The 18,060-nt window shown below is 37.6% G+C and overlaps 1 protein-coding gene and 1 long non-coding RNA gene across 4 annotated transcripts; both read left to right on the top strand.

Annotated features, from left to right (window-relative positions):
- Positions 1-206: 206 nt before the first annotated feature.
- LOC134821256 (uncharacterized) lies at positions 207-786 on the top strand. Its single transcript, XR_010161000.1, has 2 exons — positions 207-270; positions 455-786. It is a non-coding gene; the product is annotated as an uncharacterized LOC134821256 (long non-coding RNA).
- A 2,338-nt stretch (positions 787-3,124) lies between these two features.
- On the top strand, positions 3,125-5,847 carry LOC134821222 (uncharacterized). Of its 3 annotated transcripts, XM_063831920.1 has the most exons (6): positions 3,125-3,211; positions 3,518-3,583; positions 4,401-4,604; positions 4,635-4,749; positions 4,891-4,994; positions 5,423-5,847. In XM_063831920.1, the coding sequence occupies exons 1-6, from the start codon at positions 3,146-3,148 to the stop codon at positions 5,471-5,473; spliced, it is 606 nt and encodes a 201-aa protein (XP_063687990.1). In that variant the 5' UTR covers positions 3,125-3,145; the 3' UTR covers positions 5,474-5,847. The 3 variants fall into 3 exon arrangements, with proteins under 3 accessions (XP_063687990.1, XP_063687989.1, XP_063687988.1); XM_063831919.1 differs by having other exon boundaries at positions 4,404-4,749; XM_063831918.1 differs by having other exon boundaries at positions 4,401-4,749.
- Positions 5,848-18,060: the final 12,213 nt, after the last annotated feature.

The raw sequence follows: 18,060 nt of genomic DNA, 5'->3' as shown, positions 1-18,060 counted from the left end.
TCACTAAAATATGGCTTTAATACGTCTGATTATTGGTACCAATGTTACTATATTAAGTACCGTAACATATTATGTCAGTATAAGTACCTATGTCAGTATAAGTCATAAAGACCGATAAGTACCTTTGGTGATTGTTATTTGGAAGAGTATCATACACGATCCTATGATCGTAGCTTTTATAGAAATTGAGAACAATTTAAAACTAATGGCTGGGTCGACTTTGACACAACTCTCATCCACATGCCTGAGGAAGAGGATGCTTGCCCCAAGGTACGGCTCTGAGATTGCAGGCCAACTTTCTTCCTTCGTTATTTTGTCGTTTAATCTCGTTCAACAGACAAGCTGCTAGTAGAAATAATATACTTTGAACTCCTAAAATGTCATTTAAGAATAAGTAATACAACTGAATAAAATATATAACTGACAAGATAAACTAACCCCTGATCCCGCCCAGGTGTGCACCTGCAAACCCAACACTATGTGGCTAGGAACTGCTTCTTACGAGTGCGAGGAGGCATGCTAGAGAAACTGAGACCCGGAACCAACGTCCTTCTGTTGGATTCTCAATCCAAGGACAAGGCGATGAACATGTTTTTGAGAATGTAGAAACTTTTAATCTTTACAGTGACTTGTAAGAATTTAAAATGTTGACAAATGCAACTCTCAATATTAAATTTTTGAATGATTTTTTCACGTGAACAAACGTTTAGAATTTTAAAACTGTTGTGTAAGGAAAAATAGTATTAATTATATAAACTATTTTCATTAGCAAAATATAAAAAATTACAGCGTTTTATTTTGTTTGTACGCCACATTACATACCTTAATAGGCACACAAAGTGAGATAAAAAATAAAATAAACCTATCAATTGTCTTGGGTGAGTTAGAAAAGCCACAAAACAGAGGTATTCTGTAGTTCAACCGTCAAGTCAAACACTGTTTTGATTGGCTGCCGACAAAGTAAGATGACCGGGCCTATTCACGCTTTTACACTGGTTTTCGAGCACTACCAATATTGATTATCCCTTCACCGAGCATTCATACATTTCCCCGAGAGGCGCGGTATATGTAAGTTTGATTACCTATAAATGATAAAACTAACGAATATACTTATTATACTTATACTTATAGCGTGAAGATGACAATGTGTGATTTGAGCCAAAACTCCAATTATTTTACCTAATTTTATAAACTCAATAGGAGTAAATCAAATAACTCATGTAAGTTTAACCATGAAATGAACTGAGTATCACCACTGAGTATCACCACTGAGTATCACCACTGAGTATCACCACTGAGTATCACCACTGAGTATCACCACTGAGTATCACCACTGAGTATCACCACTGAGTATCACCACTGAGTATCAACACTGAGTATCATCACTGAGTATCACCACTGAGTATCACCACTGAGTATTACCACTGAGTATCACCACTAAGTATCATCACTGAGTATCACCACTGAGTATCACCACTGAGTATCATCACTGAGTGTCACCACTGAGTATCATCACTGAGTATCACCACTGAGTATCATCACTGAGTATCACCACTGAGTATCACCACTGAGTATCACCACTGAGTGTCACCACTGAGTGTCACCACTGAGTATCACCACTGAATGTCACCACTGAGTGTCACCACTGAGTGTCACCACTGAGTATCACCACTGAGTGTCATCACTGAGTATCACCACTGAGTATCACCACTGAGTATCATCACTGAGTATCATCACTGAGTATCACCACTGAGTATCACCACTGAGTATCACCACTGAGTATCACCACTGAGTGTCACCACTGAGTATCACCACTGAGTATCACCACTGAGTGTCACCACTGAGTGTCACCACTGAGTATCACCACTGAGTATCACCACTGAGTGTCACCACTGAGTGTCACCACTGAGTATCACCACTGAGTATCACCACTGAGTGTCACCACTGAGTGTCACCACTGAGTATTATCACTGAGTATCGTCACTAAAATATGGCTTTAATACGTCTGATTATTGGTACCAATGTTACTATATTAAGTACCGTAACATATTATGTCAGTATAAGTACCTATGTCAGTATAAGTCATAAAGACCGATAAGTACCTTTGGTGATTGTTATTTGGAAGAGTATCATACACGATCCTATGATCGTAGCTTTTATAGAAATTGAGAACAATTTAAAACTAAATGTTCCATGTTTGCTGGATAATGTTACATACCTAACAGACAGTATATCAGCTGATTGGAATTTTATTTCCAAGAAACACTGACGTTTTCATACGAACCATATTTCTCAGCTCCTTTACAATCAGTAGATGGATGAACAGCAGGGGTGTAGGAAGAGGGGGGCAGTGAACACCTTAACTCGAAAGTGAAGCCCAGTTTCGTAGCGTGACGTTAGCTAACGCACTGATCGCAGTATGAGAGACGCATTTCTGAGAATCCGCCAGGGTGTTATAATTCATTCATTTTGCTGGATTCGTCGAACTCGAAGATTTAATTTTATTGTTTACAAAGGAGAACCTTCGGGCCATTTAGTTTTTGTCGCGTGCATTAAGTTTTCACAGATATTATTGCGAATAAAATATCGCGTAATAGCTTTGTTTAAGCTTAAATAAGATTTTCATTATACTCATATTAGAAATACGTTTTAATTGTGAAAGGCCACTGTAATCTGTATAAATTTACCGTTGTGGGTGGATCAACGGACCTTTCTCATTAGTCATTATCCTTGATATAGATACTTAATAATTATATTAATAGGTTACTGAACTTGGTATGAAGTTCTGTGTTTTGTTATCCCTTTGCCTGGCACATATTCTGGCCCATCCCATTCCTGGTAAGTTGAAAATAAAACTTGTTTACATGTTTTCAAGAGTCATTGTCTCTATTCTGTTTAAAGATTTTAACTTACAATTTTAGGCCGTTGTAATTGTTATACTTGAAAGTATCAAATCTATCTTCGAAATCAACGTATAAATCTAAATTCAAGACAATGAGTAATGAGTATCAGAATTAAATCAGTATATTAATATAGTAATAACTCTGAGCAGCACTCTTTAGTAATTACTAATTAATTAATGTTAATATTCTCCTAACAAATTGTATCAGCTCCGGCCGGCGCTCCCTTTGATGCACTCAACGCGATGCAAGGGGAACTTTCTCTATTGGAGGAGAAAACAACCGATACTCTTGAATCTACCCTCCAGACGGTATGTCGTTACCTTGTAACTATAGTAACCTTACCTTGCACTCTAATTGATTGCACCCTAAAAATCAGTATGTTATTTCTTTTACTATTTCAATTTGGTTAAGGAGTGGTGAGTTGGACGTGATATTAAGGTTGAAATTATATATGATAAACCTCTAAGTTTTACTTCCTTGGTGCTCAAGATGCACAGTGTTTTATCCATAAAATAGATACTAAAAAAATTGTATCTGAAATCAGACGACATTCATGAATTTATGAATTGGACTAAAACATATACTTTTATTTCTAACAGAATATTTTGTTTTAGATAAAGGAGTTGAGAGAGTTACTGGAACGGTTAGGACAAACTTTCAGATCTTCCGAGGAGATAGAGGTTCGTACAAAGTACAGACGTAATACTAGTAACATAGCACTTCTATTCATTTATCATTAAAGGATCCAATCATTTTGTGTGTTTTTAAACCACCAAGTCCCAACAATCGTTATTTTCGTTACAGTCAACAGTGGACCCAGTTATATTATTTATGCGAACAACTGGAGTATATAGCTTCAAGTACCTATGTACATACTAGATTCAGAAATATAACTAACGGGTTGGCTTATAATTGCTTGGGGATTAGAGCAAGGTTTACGACGATATTCATATTAAAGTTTTCTCTCAAATTTTAATTTTTCTCACTGAAATCGTGGATTGAAATATTCACTGGTAAATGGTCATTGCTATCGCGCAAATGACTGGTCACCGATGATCTCACCAAACACTCCGACGAAAATCCACTAGAACGAGACCTCATGATCTGAGGTGTGATAATGATTAACGATCTGAGAAAATCCAAATCATTGTTTACCATGGTTACATGAAACTGTAATTCAGAACTGTGAAAATAACCCCGGTCTGCGGCTACAAGTCAGCAAGTCATGGTATGCGAAACTCGGAAGGATAAAAAATCAGGCATGACCATTTAGTGATTTACCAAGTTTATTAAAACGCTCCAAAATCCTTAAACTTATAGTTATAAACAAAATTCCGACTTTAGGTTTTCTCCAAATCAGTCCAAACCATATTATTATGAAATTTGCGCTTGATTTCCCCCCCCCCCCCCCCCCCCCAGCGTACGCCTAGTCGAAACTTGGTTAAAACTATAAATCTTGAATTCCATCCAACTTATACGCCAATTCCCTTCCACAAGCAGGTGCAGGTTGTGATAGAAGAGGAAATCGATGACACAACATTCGAGAACGAGTGGTGGGAGGCGGAAACTGAGGTAGAAAAGGAGGATGAACTGATTACAGAGGTCGAAGGGGAGCAGTTTGAGAGAGAAAGTGAGGAAGAGGTTGAGGGTGAAAGTGTTCCGGAACAATGGGAGCAGTTTGAGGGTGAGAGTGAGGAAGAGGTTGAGGGTGAGAGTGAAGAAGAGGTTGAGGGTGAAAGTGTTCTGGAACAATGGGAGCAGTTTGAGGGTGAGAGTGAGGAAGAGGTTGAGGGTGAAAGTGTTCTGGAGCAACTGGATGAAATGATTGATGATTATGATGATCAAGGTAATTTATATACAAACGATTGTCTTTTATTTTCAAGTGGTCGTACAAGATTTAACATATAAATTAACCTGGTCTATCCCTAGATAAATGGTACTTTAACAAGTTACTCTAACAAAAGTATTCATATCATTTTTATCACAGAGAAGTCAAGAAACATTGAAGAAATGGTCGTCGAACGGGTTATCGAGGAACAAATAGTAGAGTCTAAAGTAGAATCGAACGTCGAGGAATCAGATTCTAGACAGGTTTGATACTTCGAGTTTTGTATCATATATTTTGAAATATATATATGTATATATATATATATATACATATTATATTATATATACAGTACTAATGTAACTCGTGCCTACGGCCGGGACTTCACTATCGCAGTTGAATTGCAAAAGTACAAACGGTGCAAAAGTACAAACGGTGCAAAAGTATGAACTCGCTAAGTCGAAACCGGCGCACCGTCAGAGTTTTGTCGCACTATACCGAAAAAAAACCAGTCCCATATCTCTTACCGTTTTCTTGATTAAACTGTTCATAAATTACAAACAGACACACGCATAGACACACACACACGTGCACAGATTTATTGGGATTATATATGTAGATAACGACTAGTACTACATAGCAATTTCAACATACCAGGACTAAACTATTTCTATCAAGTGAAATCTGTTCACAGGTCGAGGAAAGTGCTGCTGAAGAATACCTGAAAGAGTTGGGATTCGCATAAATATCTCAGAATTAATTAATTTAATTAATTAATTAATTAATTAAATTAAGGAACAATCAACTGATTTTTATTTGGTTCTAGTGCAACCACCAAAGATTTATTATTTAACATGCTTAAAATGTTCTTACGTTACAAACCTATGAAGCAAATTTAAAATAAAAATCGTCAATCGTAGACGATGAAATTGAATGTTTTGACTGGGTTGTATATGAATAATGAATCCTTGCTTTTGATTTAAATAAATCAGTCGATTGCTATAAATTGTGATTATTTTTATTAATGATTACTAATCTGCATGTTTGTCTCGAATTTAATATGCCTGTTCTTTTAAAAACAAATTGTTATACATGTACTTACTGCTTACATTTCAAACATCTATGTTCTCTCTGCTTATAAAAATAACGAAAATTAGATCTGTCATATCACCCAAACTAAATGGTTAAGAAAATATTGGACACTTGAAAATTACCGCGATAAATTATACTTAATGTATATACAGTAACAGTTACATTATGAGTAAGGGGCATTATTATATGATAAAGGGCATGTATAGTATTAGTTAAACTGGAAATAACACACAAGCTGAATTGGTAGCTCTGATACATAGGATTAGAACCTGTTAGACTCAAGACTGGCCTCCAGCTCTCCATTTTTGAGATTCCAGCAAATCGAGGATGTCCAAAGGGTGCAGGATGTTCAGCTCAACAAAATTAACCGGTGGAAATTATTTCGTAGGCCCTTAAATGACTGGTCCAGATCAAGTCTTAACCTTAAATTGGACATAACTCACTAGCTGACTGCTGAAGTTACTAAGCTTGCTTTGCTGGTCTATAATTGCAGTATTGCTCGCTCCTCTCACGTATGATCAATTAATATACTAGGAGAGAAGCTCGAAAAGAGAGCCGCGCACAGTGATAGGCACGAGTACGTTTGATTTGCCTCATATCACGAGACTCATACATACATGTTACATGTTACATGGTAAGGTCTCCTCCTAGTCGTTCGAGTGGCCTGTGCATCACACACATCGCGTTGGCGGCGTAACATATGTCTCCACTGTACTCGGTTGGTAGCCAAAGCTTCTGTTGTGTTGTTGTCGATGTTTTCAACACCTGTAAACTTAGCAGCACCTTCGAGTACGCAGGTCTTCCAGTTCTTACGGGGTCTGCCCCTTGACCTCTTTCCATAATTTGGCTTCCAGTTCAACAGAAACCTCGGTAGTCTAGAGTCTGGCATTCTAACTACATGTCCATACCAACGTAGCCTGGCAGCACTGATGAAAGTCTCAACTGACTTGATGCCAGCCCTCCTAAGAACTTCTTCGTTGGAAACATGAAAGAACCATTTAATCCTAAGGATCCTTCTCAAGGAGGTCTGATGGAAAACCTCGAAGCGTTTTATCTGCTTTTTGGTGGTGTTCCAGACTTCAGCTCCATAAACCAAGATGGTGAGGACAGCAGCCCTATAGATCCTGATCTTGGTCGGAGTCTTTATAGTTCTGCTATTCCAAATGTTCCAGAACCGATGAAAGGCGCCATTAGCCCTCTGAATACGGACATTCAGGTCTCTGTTGATTGTCCTATCCCCACTGATAGTTGCACCCAGGTAGAAAAAGTTGCTAACCTGCTATGTGCTCAATGGGTTCACCCTCAACCAACAGCTCAATACAATCATCGTTGATGAAAGGACGCTGGGAGGCGCACTTGCTTACAGCCATGCATTGGGTCTTCTTTGCTTTTATTCTGAGCCCAGCGTAGGAGCTGTAATGAACTAATAGATCAGTTGACTCCTGTAGGCCTTCCCCTGAGTTGTCCATAATAGCCATGTCATCAGCATAATCGGTGTCCAGAATGACCTTTTCCTCGACCGTCTTCCTCTCCTTCTGCAGCACTGCGCCTTGACTGATGGTCTTGTTGGTCTCAGCCAGAAATGCAGAAAAGTTTAGGCAGAAATTAAAGACAGGAGGTGCTTGAATGTCACCCTGACCTGTGCCTGAGTTAACATTAAACCAGTCTGTCAGCTCCCCATTAAATGGATCATATACTGAGTCTAGCAAGCTAGTTGACGTGGTGCCAATCTCTTTTTCTTCTTTTATTTGGCAGTACGGACAAGGTTGCGCGTGCGGGTCATTTCATGGTACAGATTTCGCTGCAGCATAATAGCATAATGAACTCGTATCATTTTCGCAGCTCTTGTCAGAGCCATTCACACCATGGTTTGGTGAGTGACCTAGATGCCCTTCAGTTTTTAAATCTAAGCCTTCGCTGCTTCAGGGCCAGTAGACAGGTGGATTAACCAACTGTGCCACTAAGCCATTACACTGACATACTATTAATTGATCGAGTGCCTCAGTATTTTGAGATATAGGCAAAAGGTAGCAACGTGTCACTTACCACACGCAATGATCACGCAATGTGAGATCTTATTAATGAAACTTGCTACCCGTATTAGATATTTAGGGGAGATATTTTACTGATCATGATACGTTGTGAATAAAATATGCTTTTCTAATTGGAAGTTTATCGGCTAAATTTTAACTTCAAGAGTGTCTACAAGTACAAATATTCTTCTTGGTCTCCTTTTTTAGATATCTTCGTTAAGTGAAACTTCTAAAGACCTTAAGGGGAGATACACCAAAAACGTTTTTGCTCCGAACATCGATTTTATTTCATATTATGGTTAAATAGAAAAAAAGAATAAGATTGCACACCTTCAAAATTTTCTAAAAACATTCCCTCATCGAGAAAAATTTTTTTTTCTTTTTCGAAACTTTTTAAAATTTGGAGAAGTCTGTCACTGTAATACAAATAGTTCGGCCATTTTAAAAGTTTTTTGGCTGATTGTTTTACTGAAAATTACTTACAATCCGTACAAGAAGCCATTGAAAGGATTATATAATTAAACGATAAATGACGAAGTTACAGACCAAACAAGGTCGAAAAAATAAAAATTGAAATTTTTCCCACTTCTAAAGTTGTACATTTCACCAATCACCCGGGTCAGCAGATATCGCTTCAAAAATTCTTGTGAGTGTAGCTAATGATCATATCAAACTTTTTGGAGTAGAATTTCTCTCAAATTTGAGTTTTAAGCTATGCAATGTGGCCTCAAACGACTTAGTAAAATTCATCGTAAAAAAGGGCAAAAAAGGCAGATTTAAGGCTTAAAATGCCTATAATTCAAAAAGCATCAGTTTTTTTGAAATAATTTTTACAGGATTCGATCGTAATCAGCTCGGTAAGACGAATCTTTTAGTACCAAATAGGTGCTTTTAGAAGACAAATTATCTTAAATAATTTTCTAGCTCGAACACAAGGGTCCCCCCTTGTATAAATTTTGTACAAATTGTACACATTTTTTTACAAATTTTGTGTCTTTAAATATTATAAACTAGAAACCCGCTAGTCGAAAGCTTTGTTCGAGGAAATTTTAAAAATCAGTTATGTTTTAATTTCTCTTCATCATACAGCTCTGTTATACAGTAGACATAATGGAATTTATTTAACAATGGCGACAGCGTTGTTAGTATTCGGATTCCCAAAACGATACTTATACTTTTTACCGCATCAAAAAATACCAATCACAACCAAAGTTATGAATATAAGTCATAGCGTGAGCGTAAATGTGAGCTAGTTTTGAAATTATGACGTAGCATACAGCATAACAACTATGTAAAAGGGGATCGTTGCTAGCGTCGAGATTGTCTTAACCCTGCCTTAGTCAGTTGAAAGTCTGATAGCATATGTTCCGTTTGATTTGACCAATCTGCGCTGCGCTCCATAAAGATTAACTATGTATTATTATAATCTACAGTACTGAAAACTCACCTAATTCTACACAAGAAGGAGTTGTGGCACTGGAGAAGGTGGTGCCCTCAATACAGGTGATAGTGTTGCTGCCTCTCAGTAGGAACCTTTTTTCACATGACACTGTCAGCACTGCAGTTCCTGCTTCTACCGGGAATGTTGCTTCTGTTGTGAGCTGACTCCAGCCTGGATCCAGACCAGTGCATTGTACACTTTCTGTGGGACGTGTTGCTTCAGCGAAATTGAAAAGTTTGAGACGGGTTTATTGAATTGAAATCTTCAAAGTAAATTTTTCGTTCAAAAGATAGCAAGTGATTTTATCGAATCTTATCAATGTAGAGGTCAAAACGCTACAACAATTATGATAGTAATGCAAACAAATTACCGAGTCCATATCTGTAGTGTGAGGATACTTTATCGATAATATTAGAATCGAAACCATGAAATCTTAAGCCGGCCAAGGTTTTCCTCATAGTACACATTTTTGTCTCACTGTTATCCTCATAGACCCATGTCACCTCCAGGACATCATCAAACCAGACTTGCAGCTGAGTGGTAGTCTTCAGGAAGGTCAGAACACCAGCTCTTTGGAAGAACCCTTCAGCTCCTTTGAATGTGTAGCCACCATTGCACCATTTACTATTTATCAACCCTGTTGAGAACGTAAACCAGTTTATTTCTAATTCTCCCAGCGTCCATCTGATGTCGTTACCTGCATCTATCTTCTTATCAGTCTGCATCTGAAACTTCTTACCCTCCACTATTTCGTTTATAAGGGTGCCTTTGTCCTCAGGAACTAGGATCCACTCACTGTACTGAATTCCTGAAAGTAGGTGGAGTTGTAACTTTTCCTATTTGAAGATAATTGACACCTTAAAGATATAGTTAGCTCCACTTGCACGGTCAGGCATTACAATTTTAAAAATTTCGGCCAACCTTAAACTTTAAAATTGTATATTTAGTTAAAACATACCTTCAGTAGTGGTAATCGAAAGCGCAGTCAACACTGTAGCTATCAGTAAAGAAACTGATATCGTACCCATTCTAAGGAATAGTATATCAAATTTTATCGTTTTCTGTTGATTCAAAAAATGTCATTCATTATACCCATTCACTCTAATAATAGACCTAAGCGTATTGTGGAATACAAATTTAAGGGCTCAAAACTGGTGGATGACGGATGTCCTCATATTGTGGGCGTGACTGTATCAATTTATCACAACGAGCGTGATAAGCTGATCATTATCATCTGCAAATAAATACCAAATCAAAAATGGCGCCTGAATCCGGGTCAGGTGACCATTTATATCAGAAAACTATTAGTTTTAACTTTTACGAACATTACAATTTTGTGAAAATAATGTTAATACAAATCATTGTAAAGCAATTTAATTTGTTGAAAGTTTGGACATAAGGTGCTGAGAAAATAAAAGCCGTAATCCGATGCATTATGATATTATAAAATTCTTGTACAAATTATCGATTAAAAAAAGGGATGTTCCCAAAGTACTAACACAGCACAAACTTACTCAGATCATGCTTCCTGGTGTACGCATCCAATAAGAATCCCTCGTTTAAGTCACATTCACAAGGTACTCACGTGCTGAATGTCTTGAGATGGCAGCCAATGATATGTCTAATATTTCAACCCGTGACACTCACTTTGAGATTGAGAGTTCAACTATAAGCTAATGTTATTGTTGCCTGGTTTAACGTCAGAGAGCGCACTAATGTTTTTGTTTGCCGGGGTCATGGGAGTATAATGAGAGTTAATGATAAAGAAAGCTACAGAATTAACTGCGCAGCCCAGGTACAAACATTATATTATTGCGATGATCTTCACCACCAGATATAAATATAATCTCTTAAAAACACTGTTTAAAAGTTAAGAAAGCAGAGGACAACGAATTAGGGCTTAGTCCGCACGATATATAAATCTATATTCTATATTCTATATTCTATAGTGTCCAGTAGTGAAAATAAAGAAGATGTTAAGTTAACGTTTCAAAATTGAGAATGTAAATTAATGGGAAAATTAGTGATTTTACCAACTACTTGATTAAAATCAATTGTTTCGGAGGTGATTGGGCCTCAAGCGTCCTTTTGATGGCCGTTGAAATAAAGTCCAATAAGGTAGTTTTTTGAGCCTCTTATATTTGGATAAAGGTGGGTAATCGACAATTTTCTCTCCTTGTTGCCGTAATTAATAATTATACGTAACTAAAACTCGTGTCGTTAGTCAAAAAAATGGGAATAATTGGACAAGAAAATTGTTTTCTATTTACACGAATGACCACTTTTCGATTTTTTGAGAAATAGTAAATGATCGTAAGGTAGAATAAGAGGCAGCTACCATAATAATGACTAAAATATTACCGTACAAGTCCGCTCCTTTCCAAACTCTGTAAAGCAGTAGATTTATTAAACGAGGAAAACAGCCGGTAATACTTTAAATACCCAGACAAGTTCGGGAACGGAATCGGACTAATTTTCAAAATTCGTGGATATAATTATAATTTCCTTCCTCTTCTGATTATTGAACAACACGGGGGTGAAAACTACGGTGGAGGACGAAACGCGGTACTCCGAAAATGTCCTAAAGTGGTGGACAGCCTCGTGCAATCGTGTAAAACTCCTTTGTAAGCGACAATATATTGCTTGCGTGTGCTAGACAGTAGACAAAATCCTAACTCCTTAATAGATCGTGAGCCACTGAGCTAATGTTAGACTTATACCGACACGTACCTACAAGAAGCAGCGCGTTTTAAACAACTCCCTCAGCAAGAATCGTGCTGGTGGACTAAGTTACAGACAACTGAATGGATGAACTGCATTTGCAGGGCGCAGGTTTTTGGTAAAGCCAAAGGTCATTATTCGGTAGAAGCAAGGGTTGTAGATTATTTTAGATCGTAGGCTCATACTTTGAGACGAGTGACCAGCGACCCTCCTTCCAAAACATAAATAAATCTTTAGGCTCGGGGTGCTACTGTATAAGGGATATATGTAGTTCAGTTATAATCCCTGCACGTTAAAGAGACCCTATTAGACGTTTACAGCTACACAGATGCAGACACAACCTCCATATGATATTGATAGCAGGTGCCCCTCAAACAAGGAAACTAAAGGAAGGATCTTAGCTTGGGCTGCCGCACAGTACAGCTTTTTAAGATATAGCTAGGCAGAAGTAGAAACGTGTCACTTACTTATACTACACGCAATGGGAGTCCTATCAGATATTTAGGGATCTTTTACTGATCTTTTACTGTCATGATACGATGTGAATACAATACGATTATCCATTTGTGTAAAACCTTAAACTTTAAAATTGTATATCTAAGTTAAAACATACCTTCAGTAGTGGTAATCGAGAGCGCAGTCAACACTGTAGCTATCAATAAAGAAACTGATATCGTACCCATTCTAAGGAATAATATAACAAATTTTACCGTTTGCTGATGATTCTATAAACGTCATTCAGTAGTGGTAATCGAGAGCGCAGTCAACACTGTAGCTATCAATAAAGAAACTGATATCGTACCCATTCTAAGGAATAATATAACAAATTTTACCGTTTGCTGATGATTCTATAAACGTCATTTATGCCCATTCACTCTAATAATACTAATAGACCTAAGCGTATTGTGGAAAAAAATTTAAGGGCTCAAAACTGGTGAATGACGGATGTCCTGATATTGTGGGCGTGACTGTATCAATTTATCACAACGAGCGTGATAAGCTGATCATTATCATCTGCAAATAAATACCAAATCAAGAATGGCGCCTGAATCCGGGTCAGGTGCCCATTTATATCAGAAAACTATTAGTTTTAACTTTTACGAACATTACAATTTTGTGAAAATAATGTAAATACAAATCATTGTAAAGCAATTTAATTTGTTGAAAGTTTGGACATAAGGTGCTGAGAAAATAAAAGCCGTAATCGGATGCATTATGATACTATAAAATTCTTGTACAAATTACCGATTAAAAAAAGGGATGTTCCCAAAGTACTAACACAGCACAAACTTACTCAGATCATGCTTCCTGGTGTACGCATCCAATAAGGATCCCTCGTTTAACTCACAAGGTACTCACGTGCTGAATTTCTTGAGATGGCAGCCAATGATATGTCTAATATGTAATACCTTAATTCCCAAAAATTTGGGCGACAAAAAATTTGAGCGGGCCTCTCGCCCAAATTTTTTGCAGACCAAATTTATAGCATAAATCTTTTCCGTCTGCTAAATTTTTTGCTAACCAAACTTTTGGCATTTGGCCCTGAAATTGTAGGTTTACAACCTACCAGGACGCGCGCCGAGTATATATTTAAAATGTTAGTTTTCTAATCTGTCATTCATGGCTTGACCAATTAAAAAGGATTGAAAGCAAAATGACTGGAATAATAAGGAATAATAATGAACTAAGCACTAAGGCAAATATTTAACTGAAATTTTAGTGGAAAATCGTTCATTTTTCGAAGAATTTGTGCCCAAATTTTCGGTCGCCCAAATGAGTTCGAATTTTCTGCCCAAATTTTTCGGGCTCAAATAAATTGTGCTCAATATAATGGCACACAAATTTTTGGGAACTAAGGTAGGCCACAACAACAAAGATGTTGATTTGCTTACTTTGAAGCCTAGCAGTTAAAACCCGCTCCGATGTGGGAGTGAACGATATCAGGGAGTTTCTGATTCGTTTTGAAAGATTGAGACCGACTCCCTGTCTCTTGATCCCGTCGACTCTACCGGAATGGATGAGTAGACTGCCATTGTCCAGTATAGAGTGGTGCCAGATCCAGGCATGTGAGTCTCGGTGATCCCCAAAAGATCCAATCTGTACTGATCAATGTTTTGACTAAGTTGGTAGACTGTAGAGCTGTGTAGATGATGCATGAGCTGACAAGATATAGAACGTTCCATGTTCCGCGGAAACGTAAAACTGTTTGCAATAATTGACTGGATTGGATTTGTTGGAAGCAGGGTCAACATGGATAATCTGTTGACTCACGAGACTCACGTTGTACATATAAGGTGTGTCCCGAAATTTGGATACACATGCGCTCAGCGCTTTGATATATGGTATTGGTAAGTTTCTATGAAGTTTCAAGGAAGCAAGGAAGTACAATAGAGTACAACAAATTATTTACCGTTTGCAGTTCTCCCTTTTCTGCCATTTTTTCTATCTATACCTATTTCATGAAATGGATTTTATTTCAGCTGCTTCGAGAAGTTGTGTGTACACAGTGTTTTGACGGTAATCTACACTCTGGAAATGTTCATCATGTTCATATTAATAATAATGGTGATATTTATGTCGTATAACGTGTACTTCTGCATAGCAACTTTATTAGGAGTCGCTTTAGGATATTTCTTTTTCGGGTCGTCAAGAGTTTACGCTGGACAACACTGACCGATATTAAATGTTATGAATGCGTAAAATATATCTCATGATCAATGAAGAAGTTAACGTCAAGAAGCTCACAACATAAGTGATAAGACTGATGAAAATCACAAAGATACTGACAAGACTGTCGACTACTATCGCACGGGTTTAGATTTGTAGCGATACTAGATTAGCAGGGCAACCGTTATTGGTATCCAGATAAACCTTGCACTGCGCTCCAGACGTTGACCCCAAGAGCAGAAGAAGTCAGAACACCTCAAAGCATTCCGCTTCAGTGACCGATGGCTTCAAAACTACAGGCCCGGGTGATCTCAAGATTCAAGAAGAAGTTCGGACTTACCCCGCGTTCTTGTTTTGATATTTATGATCGCTTGATTACAAAAGAAACAGGAGAATAATTAATAACAATGTCATCAATCATGCAAACAAAATGATTCTAATCCGCATGGTCGATTGATTTTCTTCCCTTGCCTTATTTAGTAATAGTATTGTTTCCCTTCATTGTTAGTGAACTTTTAGTTTTATGTTATCTGACCGGACGAAATACCCTATAATGACACTGTTTTTCTTATTTGTGCATCTTGATCTTCCAAAATAACTTGCAGCTGCATAAAGAGATGGGTATTATTATTATTGATGGACTAAGAGTATATATAATATAGTATAATAGGTAAGGAAAATTTAGATTTTGAATTTAAACCTGTTACATGTTTAGTTGCAGTGATTGATGGAGACGAGATTAAACAAGATTCTTCTGAATCAGAATTTTTGCTCTATAAGATTTGAAGTATAACATACTATTACTTTGAAATGAAATGGCGACTGGTTGACATACTAATATTATGTCATTGGTTAATTAAAAAGACAATTAATGGAGATGACCGCTCTCCAGGATCATCAGCCAGATCAGATCCGCGGCAGTGGGACCTCTAGTTCTTTTAGACCCTGTCACACGACACGATCTAGCAGAGCTACGAGGCTGGCACGAAGAGCAAATAATTTTTAATTTTGCTCCCCCCACTGTGGCATAAGGCCGACTAAAATAAAATGACTTAGACATCTATGTTGTGGTTGCTTAAGTCTTTAAAAGGTTTTCTAAAATCCGATTTGTAGTTGTAAAATCGGTATTGAAGTTGTAAAATCCGGTATGTGGTTGTAAAAGCACATGTATAGTGGTTTCAGGTTCCGTTTCTCATTTCAGTCCATTTCCGTGATCTTTAGTCCTTATCTTTTATTCCTCGTTATCTTCTTTACCATCGAGTGGCAGGAGTTAGATTCATGAAAGGAATAAAGTTGTTCCCTCCATGACTGAACACGTCGTCAAAGTTTGTCCAGGGTCCACGACGCCATGACGGATCTGATCGTCGGAGACGTTCAATAGAGTTCTTCATGACCACCTTCAATTTATCCAAGGATGCAGCAAGCCCATCACCGAGTGATGTCGATTTACTGTCGAGTGCATACGCTGCTCGTCGACGGTAAGATTTATTCCTAAACATGTTCTTTACTTTAGTCCGAACACTTTTCTTTCGCTTCCCGTTAGGAAGTAAGTTGAAGGACTGTTCAACTTTGGTCTCTTCGGTGTAATTGAAGGAATCACTCCAATCGTTCTCATCCGGCTCATCCTCGATACTCCCAGGAAGAATAAATGAAGTTAAGCCTTCAACCTCGTTTATTTCTTCAATCCAAAACACACCTCGACCGTTGTCAGCGATCTTGTGTGTGTCAAAATTGACTGTAGAGCTGTGTAGATGATGCATGAGCTGACAAGATATAGAACGTTCCATGTTCCGCGGAAACGTAAAACTGTTTGCAATAATTGACTGGATTGGATTTGTTGGAAGCAGGGTCAACATGGATAATCTGTTGACTCACGAGACTCACGTTGTACATATATAAGGTGTGTCCCGAAATTTGGATACACATGCGCTCAGCGCTTTGATATATGGTATTGGTAAGTTTCTATGAAGTTTCAAGGAAGCAAGGAAGTACAATAGAGTACAACAAATTATTTACCGTTTGCAGTTCTCCCTTTTCTGCCATTTTTTCTATCTATACCTATTTCATGAAATGGATTTTATTTCAGCTGCTTCGAGAAGTTGTGTGTACACAGTGTTTTGACGGTAATCTACACTCTGGAAATGTTCATCATGTTCATATTAATAATAATGGTGATATTTATGTCGTATAACGTGTACTTCTGCATAGCAACTTTATTAGGAGTCGCTTTAGGATATTTCTTTTTCGGGTCGTCAAGAGTTTACGCTGGACAACACTGACCGATATTAAATGTTATGAATGCGTAAAATATATCTCATGATCAATGAAGAAGTTAACGTCAAGAAGCTCACAACATAAGTGATAAGACTGATGAAAATCACAAAGATACTGACAAGACTGTCGACTACTATCGCACGGGTTTAGATTTGTAGCGATACTAGATTAGCAGGGCAACCGTTATTGGTATCCAGATAAACCTTGCACTGCGCTCCAGACGTTGACCCCAAGAGCAGAAGAAGTCAGAACACCTCAAAGCATTCCGCTTCAGTGACCGATGGCTTCAAAACTACAGGCCCGGGTGATCTCAAGATTCAAGAAGAAGTTCGGACTTACCCCGCGTTCTTGTTTTGATATTTATGATCGCTTGATTACAAAAGAAACAGGAGAATAATTAATAACAATGTCATCAATCATGCAAACAAAATGATTCTAATCCGCATGGTCGATTGATTTTCTTCCCTTGCCTTATTTAGTAATAGTATTGTTTCCCTTCATTGTTAGTGAACTTTTAGTTTTATGTTATCTGACCGGACGAAATACCCTATAATGACACTGTTTTTCTTATTTGTGCATCTTGATCTTCCAAAATAACTTGCAGCTGCATAAAGAGATGGGTATTATTATTATTGATGGACTAAGAGTATATATAATATAGTATAATAGGTAAGGAAAATTTAGATTTTGAATTTAAACCTGTTACATGTTTAGTTGCAGTGATTGATGGAGACGAGATTAAACAAGATTCTTCTGAATCAGAATTTTTGCTCTATAAGATTTGAAGTATAACATACTATTACTTTGAAATGAAATGGCGACTGGTTGACATACTAATATTATGTCATTGGTTAATTAAAAAGACAATTAATGGAGATGACCGCTCTCCAGGATCATCAGCCAGATCAGATCCGCGGCAGTGGGACCTCTAGTTCTTTTAGACCCTGTCACACGACACGATCTAGCAGAGCTACGAGGCTGGCACGAAGAGCAAATAATTTTTAATTTTGCTCCCCCCACTGTGGCATAAGGCCGACTAAAATAAAATGACTTAGACATCTATGTTGTGGTTGCTTAAGTCTTTAAAAGGTTTTCTAAAATCCG

Source organism: Bolinopsis microptera, chromosome 9 (assembly GCF_026151205.1).
Source record: "Bolinopsis microptera isolate Bmic1 chromosome 9, MBARI_Bmic_1.0, whole genome shotgun sequence".
Taxonomy (NCBI): Eukaryota; Metazoa; Ctenophora; class Tentaculata; order Lobata; family Bolinopsidae; genus Bolinopsis; species Bolinopsis microptera.
Note: the sequence above shows the minus strand (reverse complement) of the source record. Positions and strands in the feature narration are given on the sequence as shown.

Excerpts from the sequence above, each read along its gene's own strand:
- LOC134821222 (XM_063831918.1), top strand. The coding sequence starts at position 3,146 with ATGCAAGGGGAACTTTCTCTATTGGAGGAGAAAACAACCGATACTCTT. Across the intron at positions 3,584-4,400 it reads GATCTTCCGAGGAGATAGAG|CAGGTGCAGGTTGTGATAGA; the intron begins GTTCGTACAAAG and ends CCCTTCCACAAG. Across the intron at positions 4,750-4,890 it reads TGATGATTATGATGATCAAG|AGAAGTCAAGAAACATTGAA; the intron begins GTAATTTATATA and ends TTTTTATCACAG.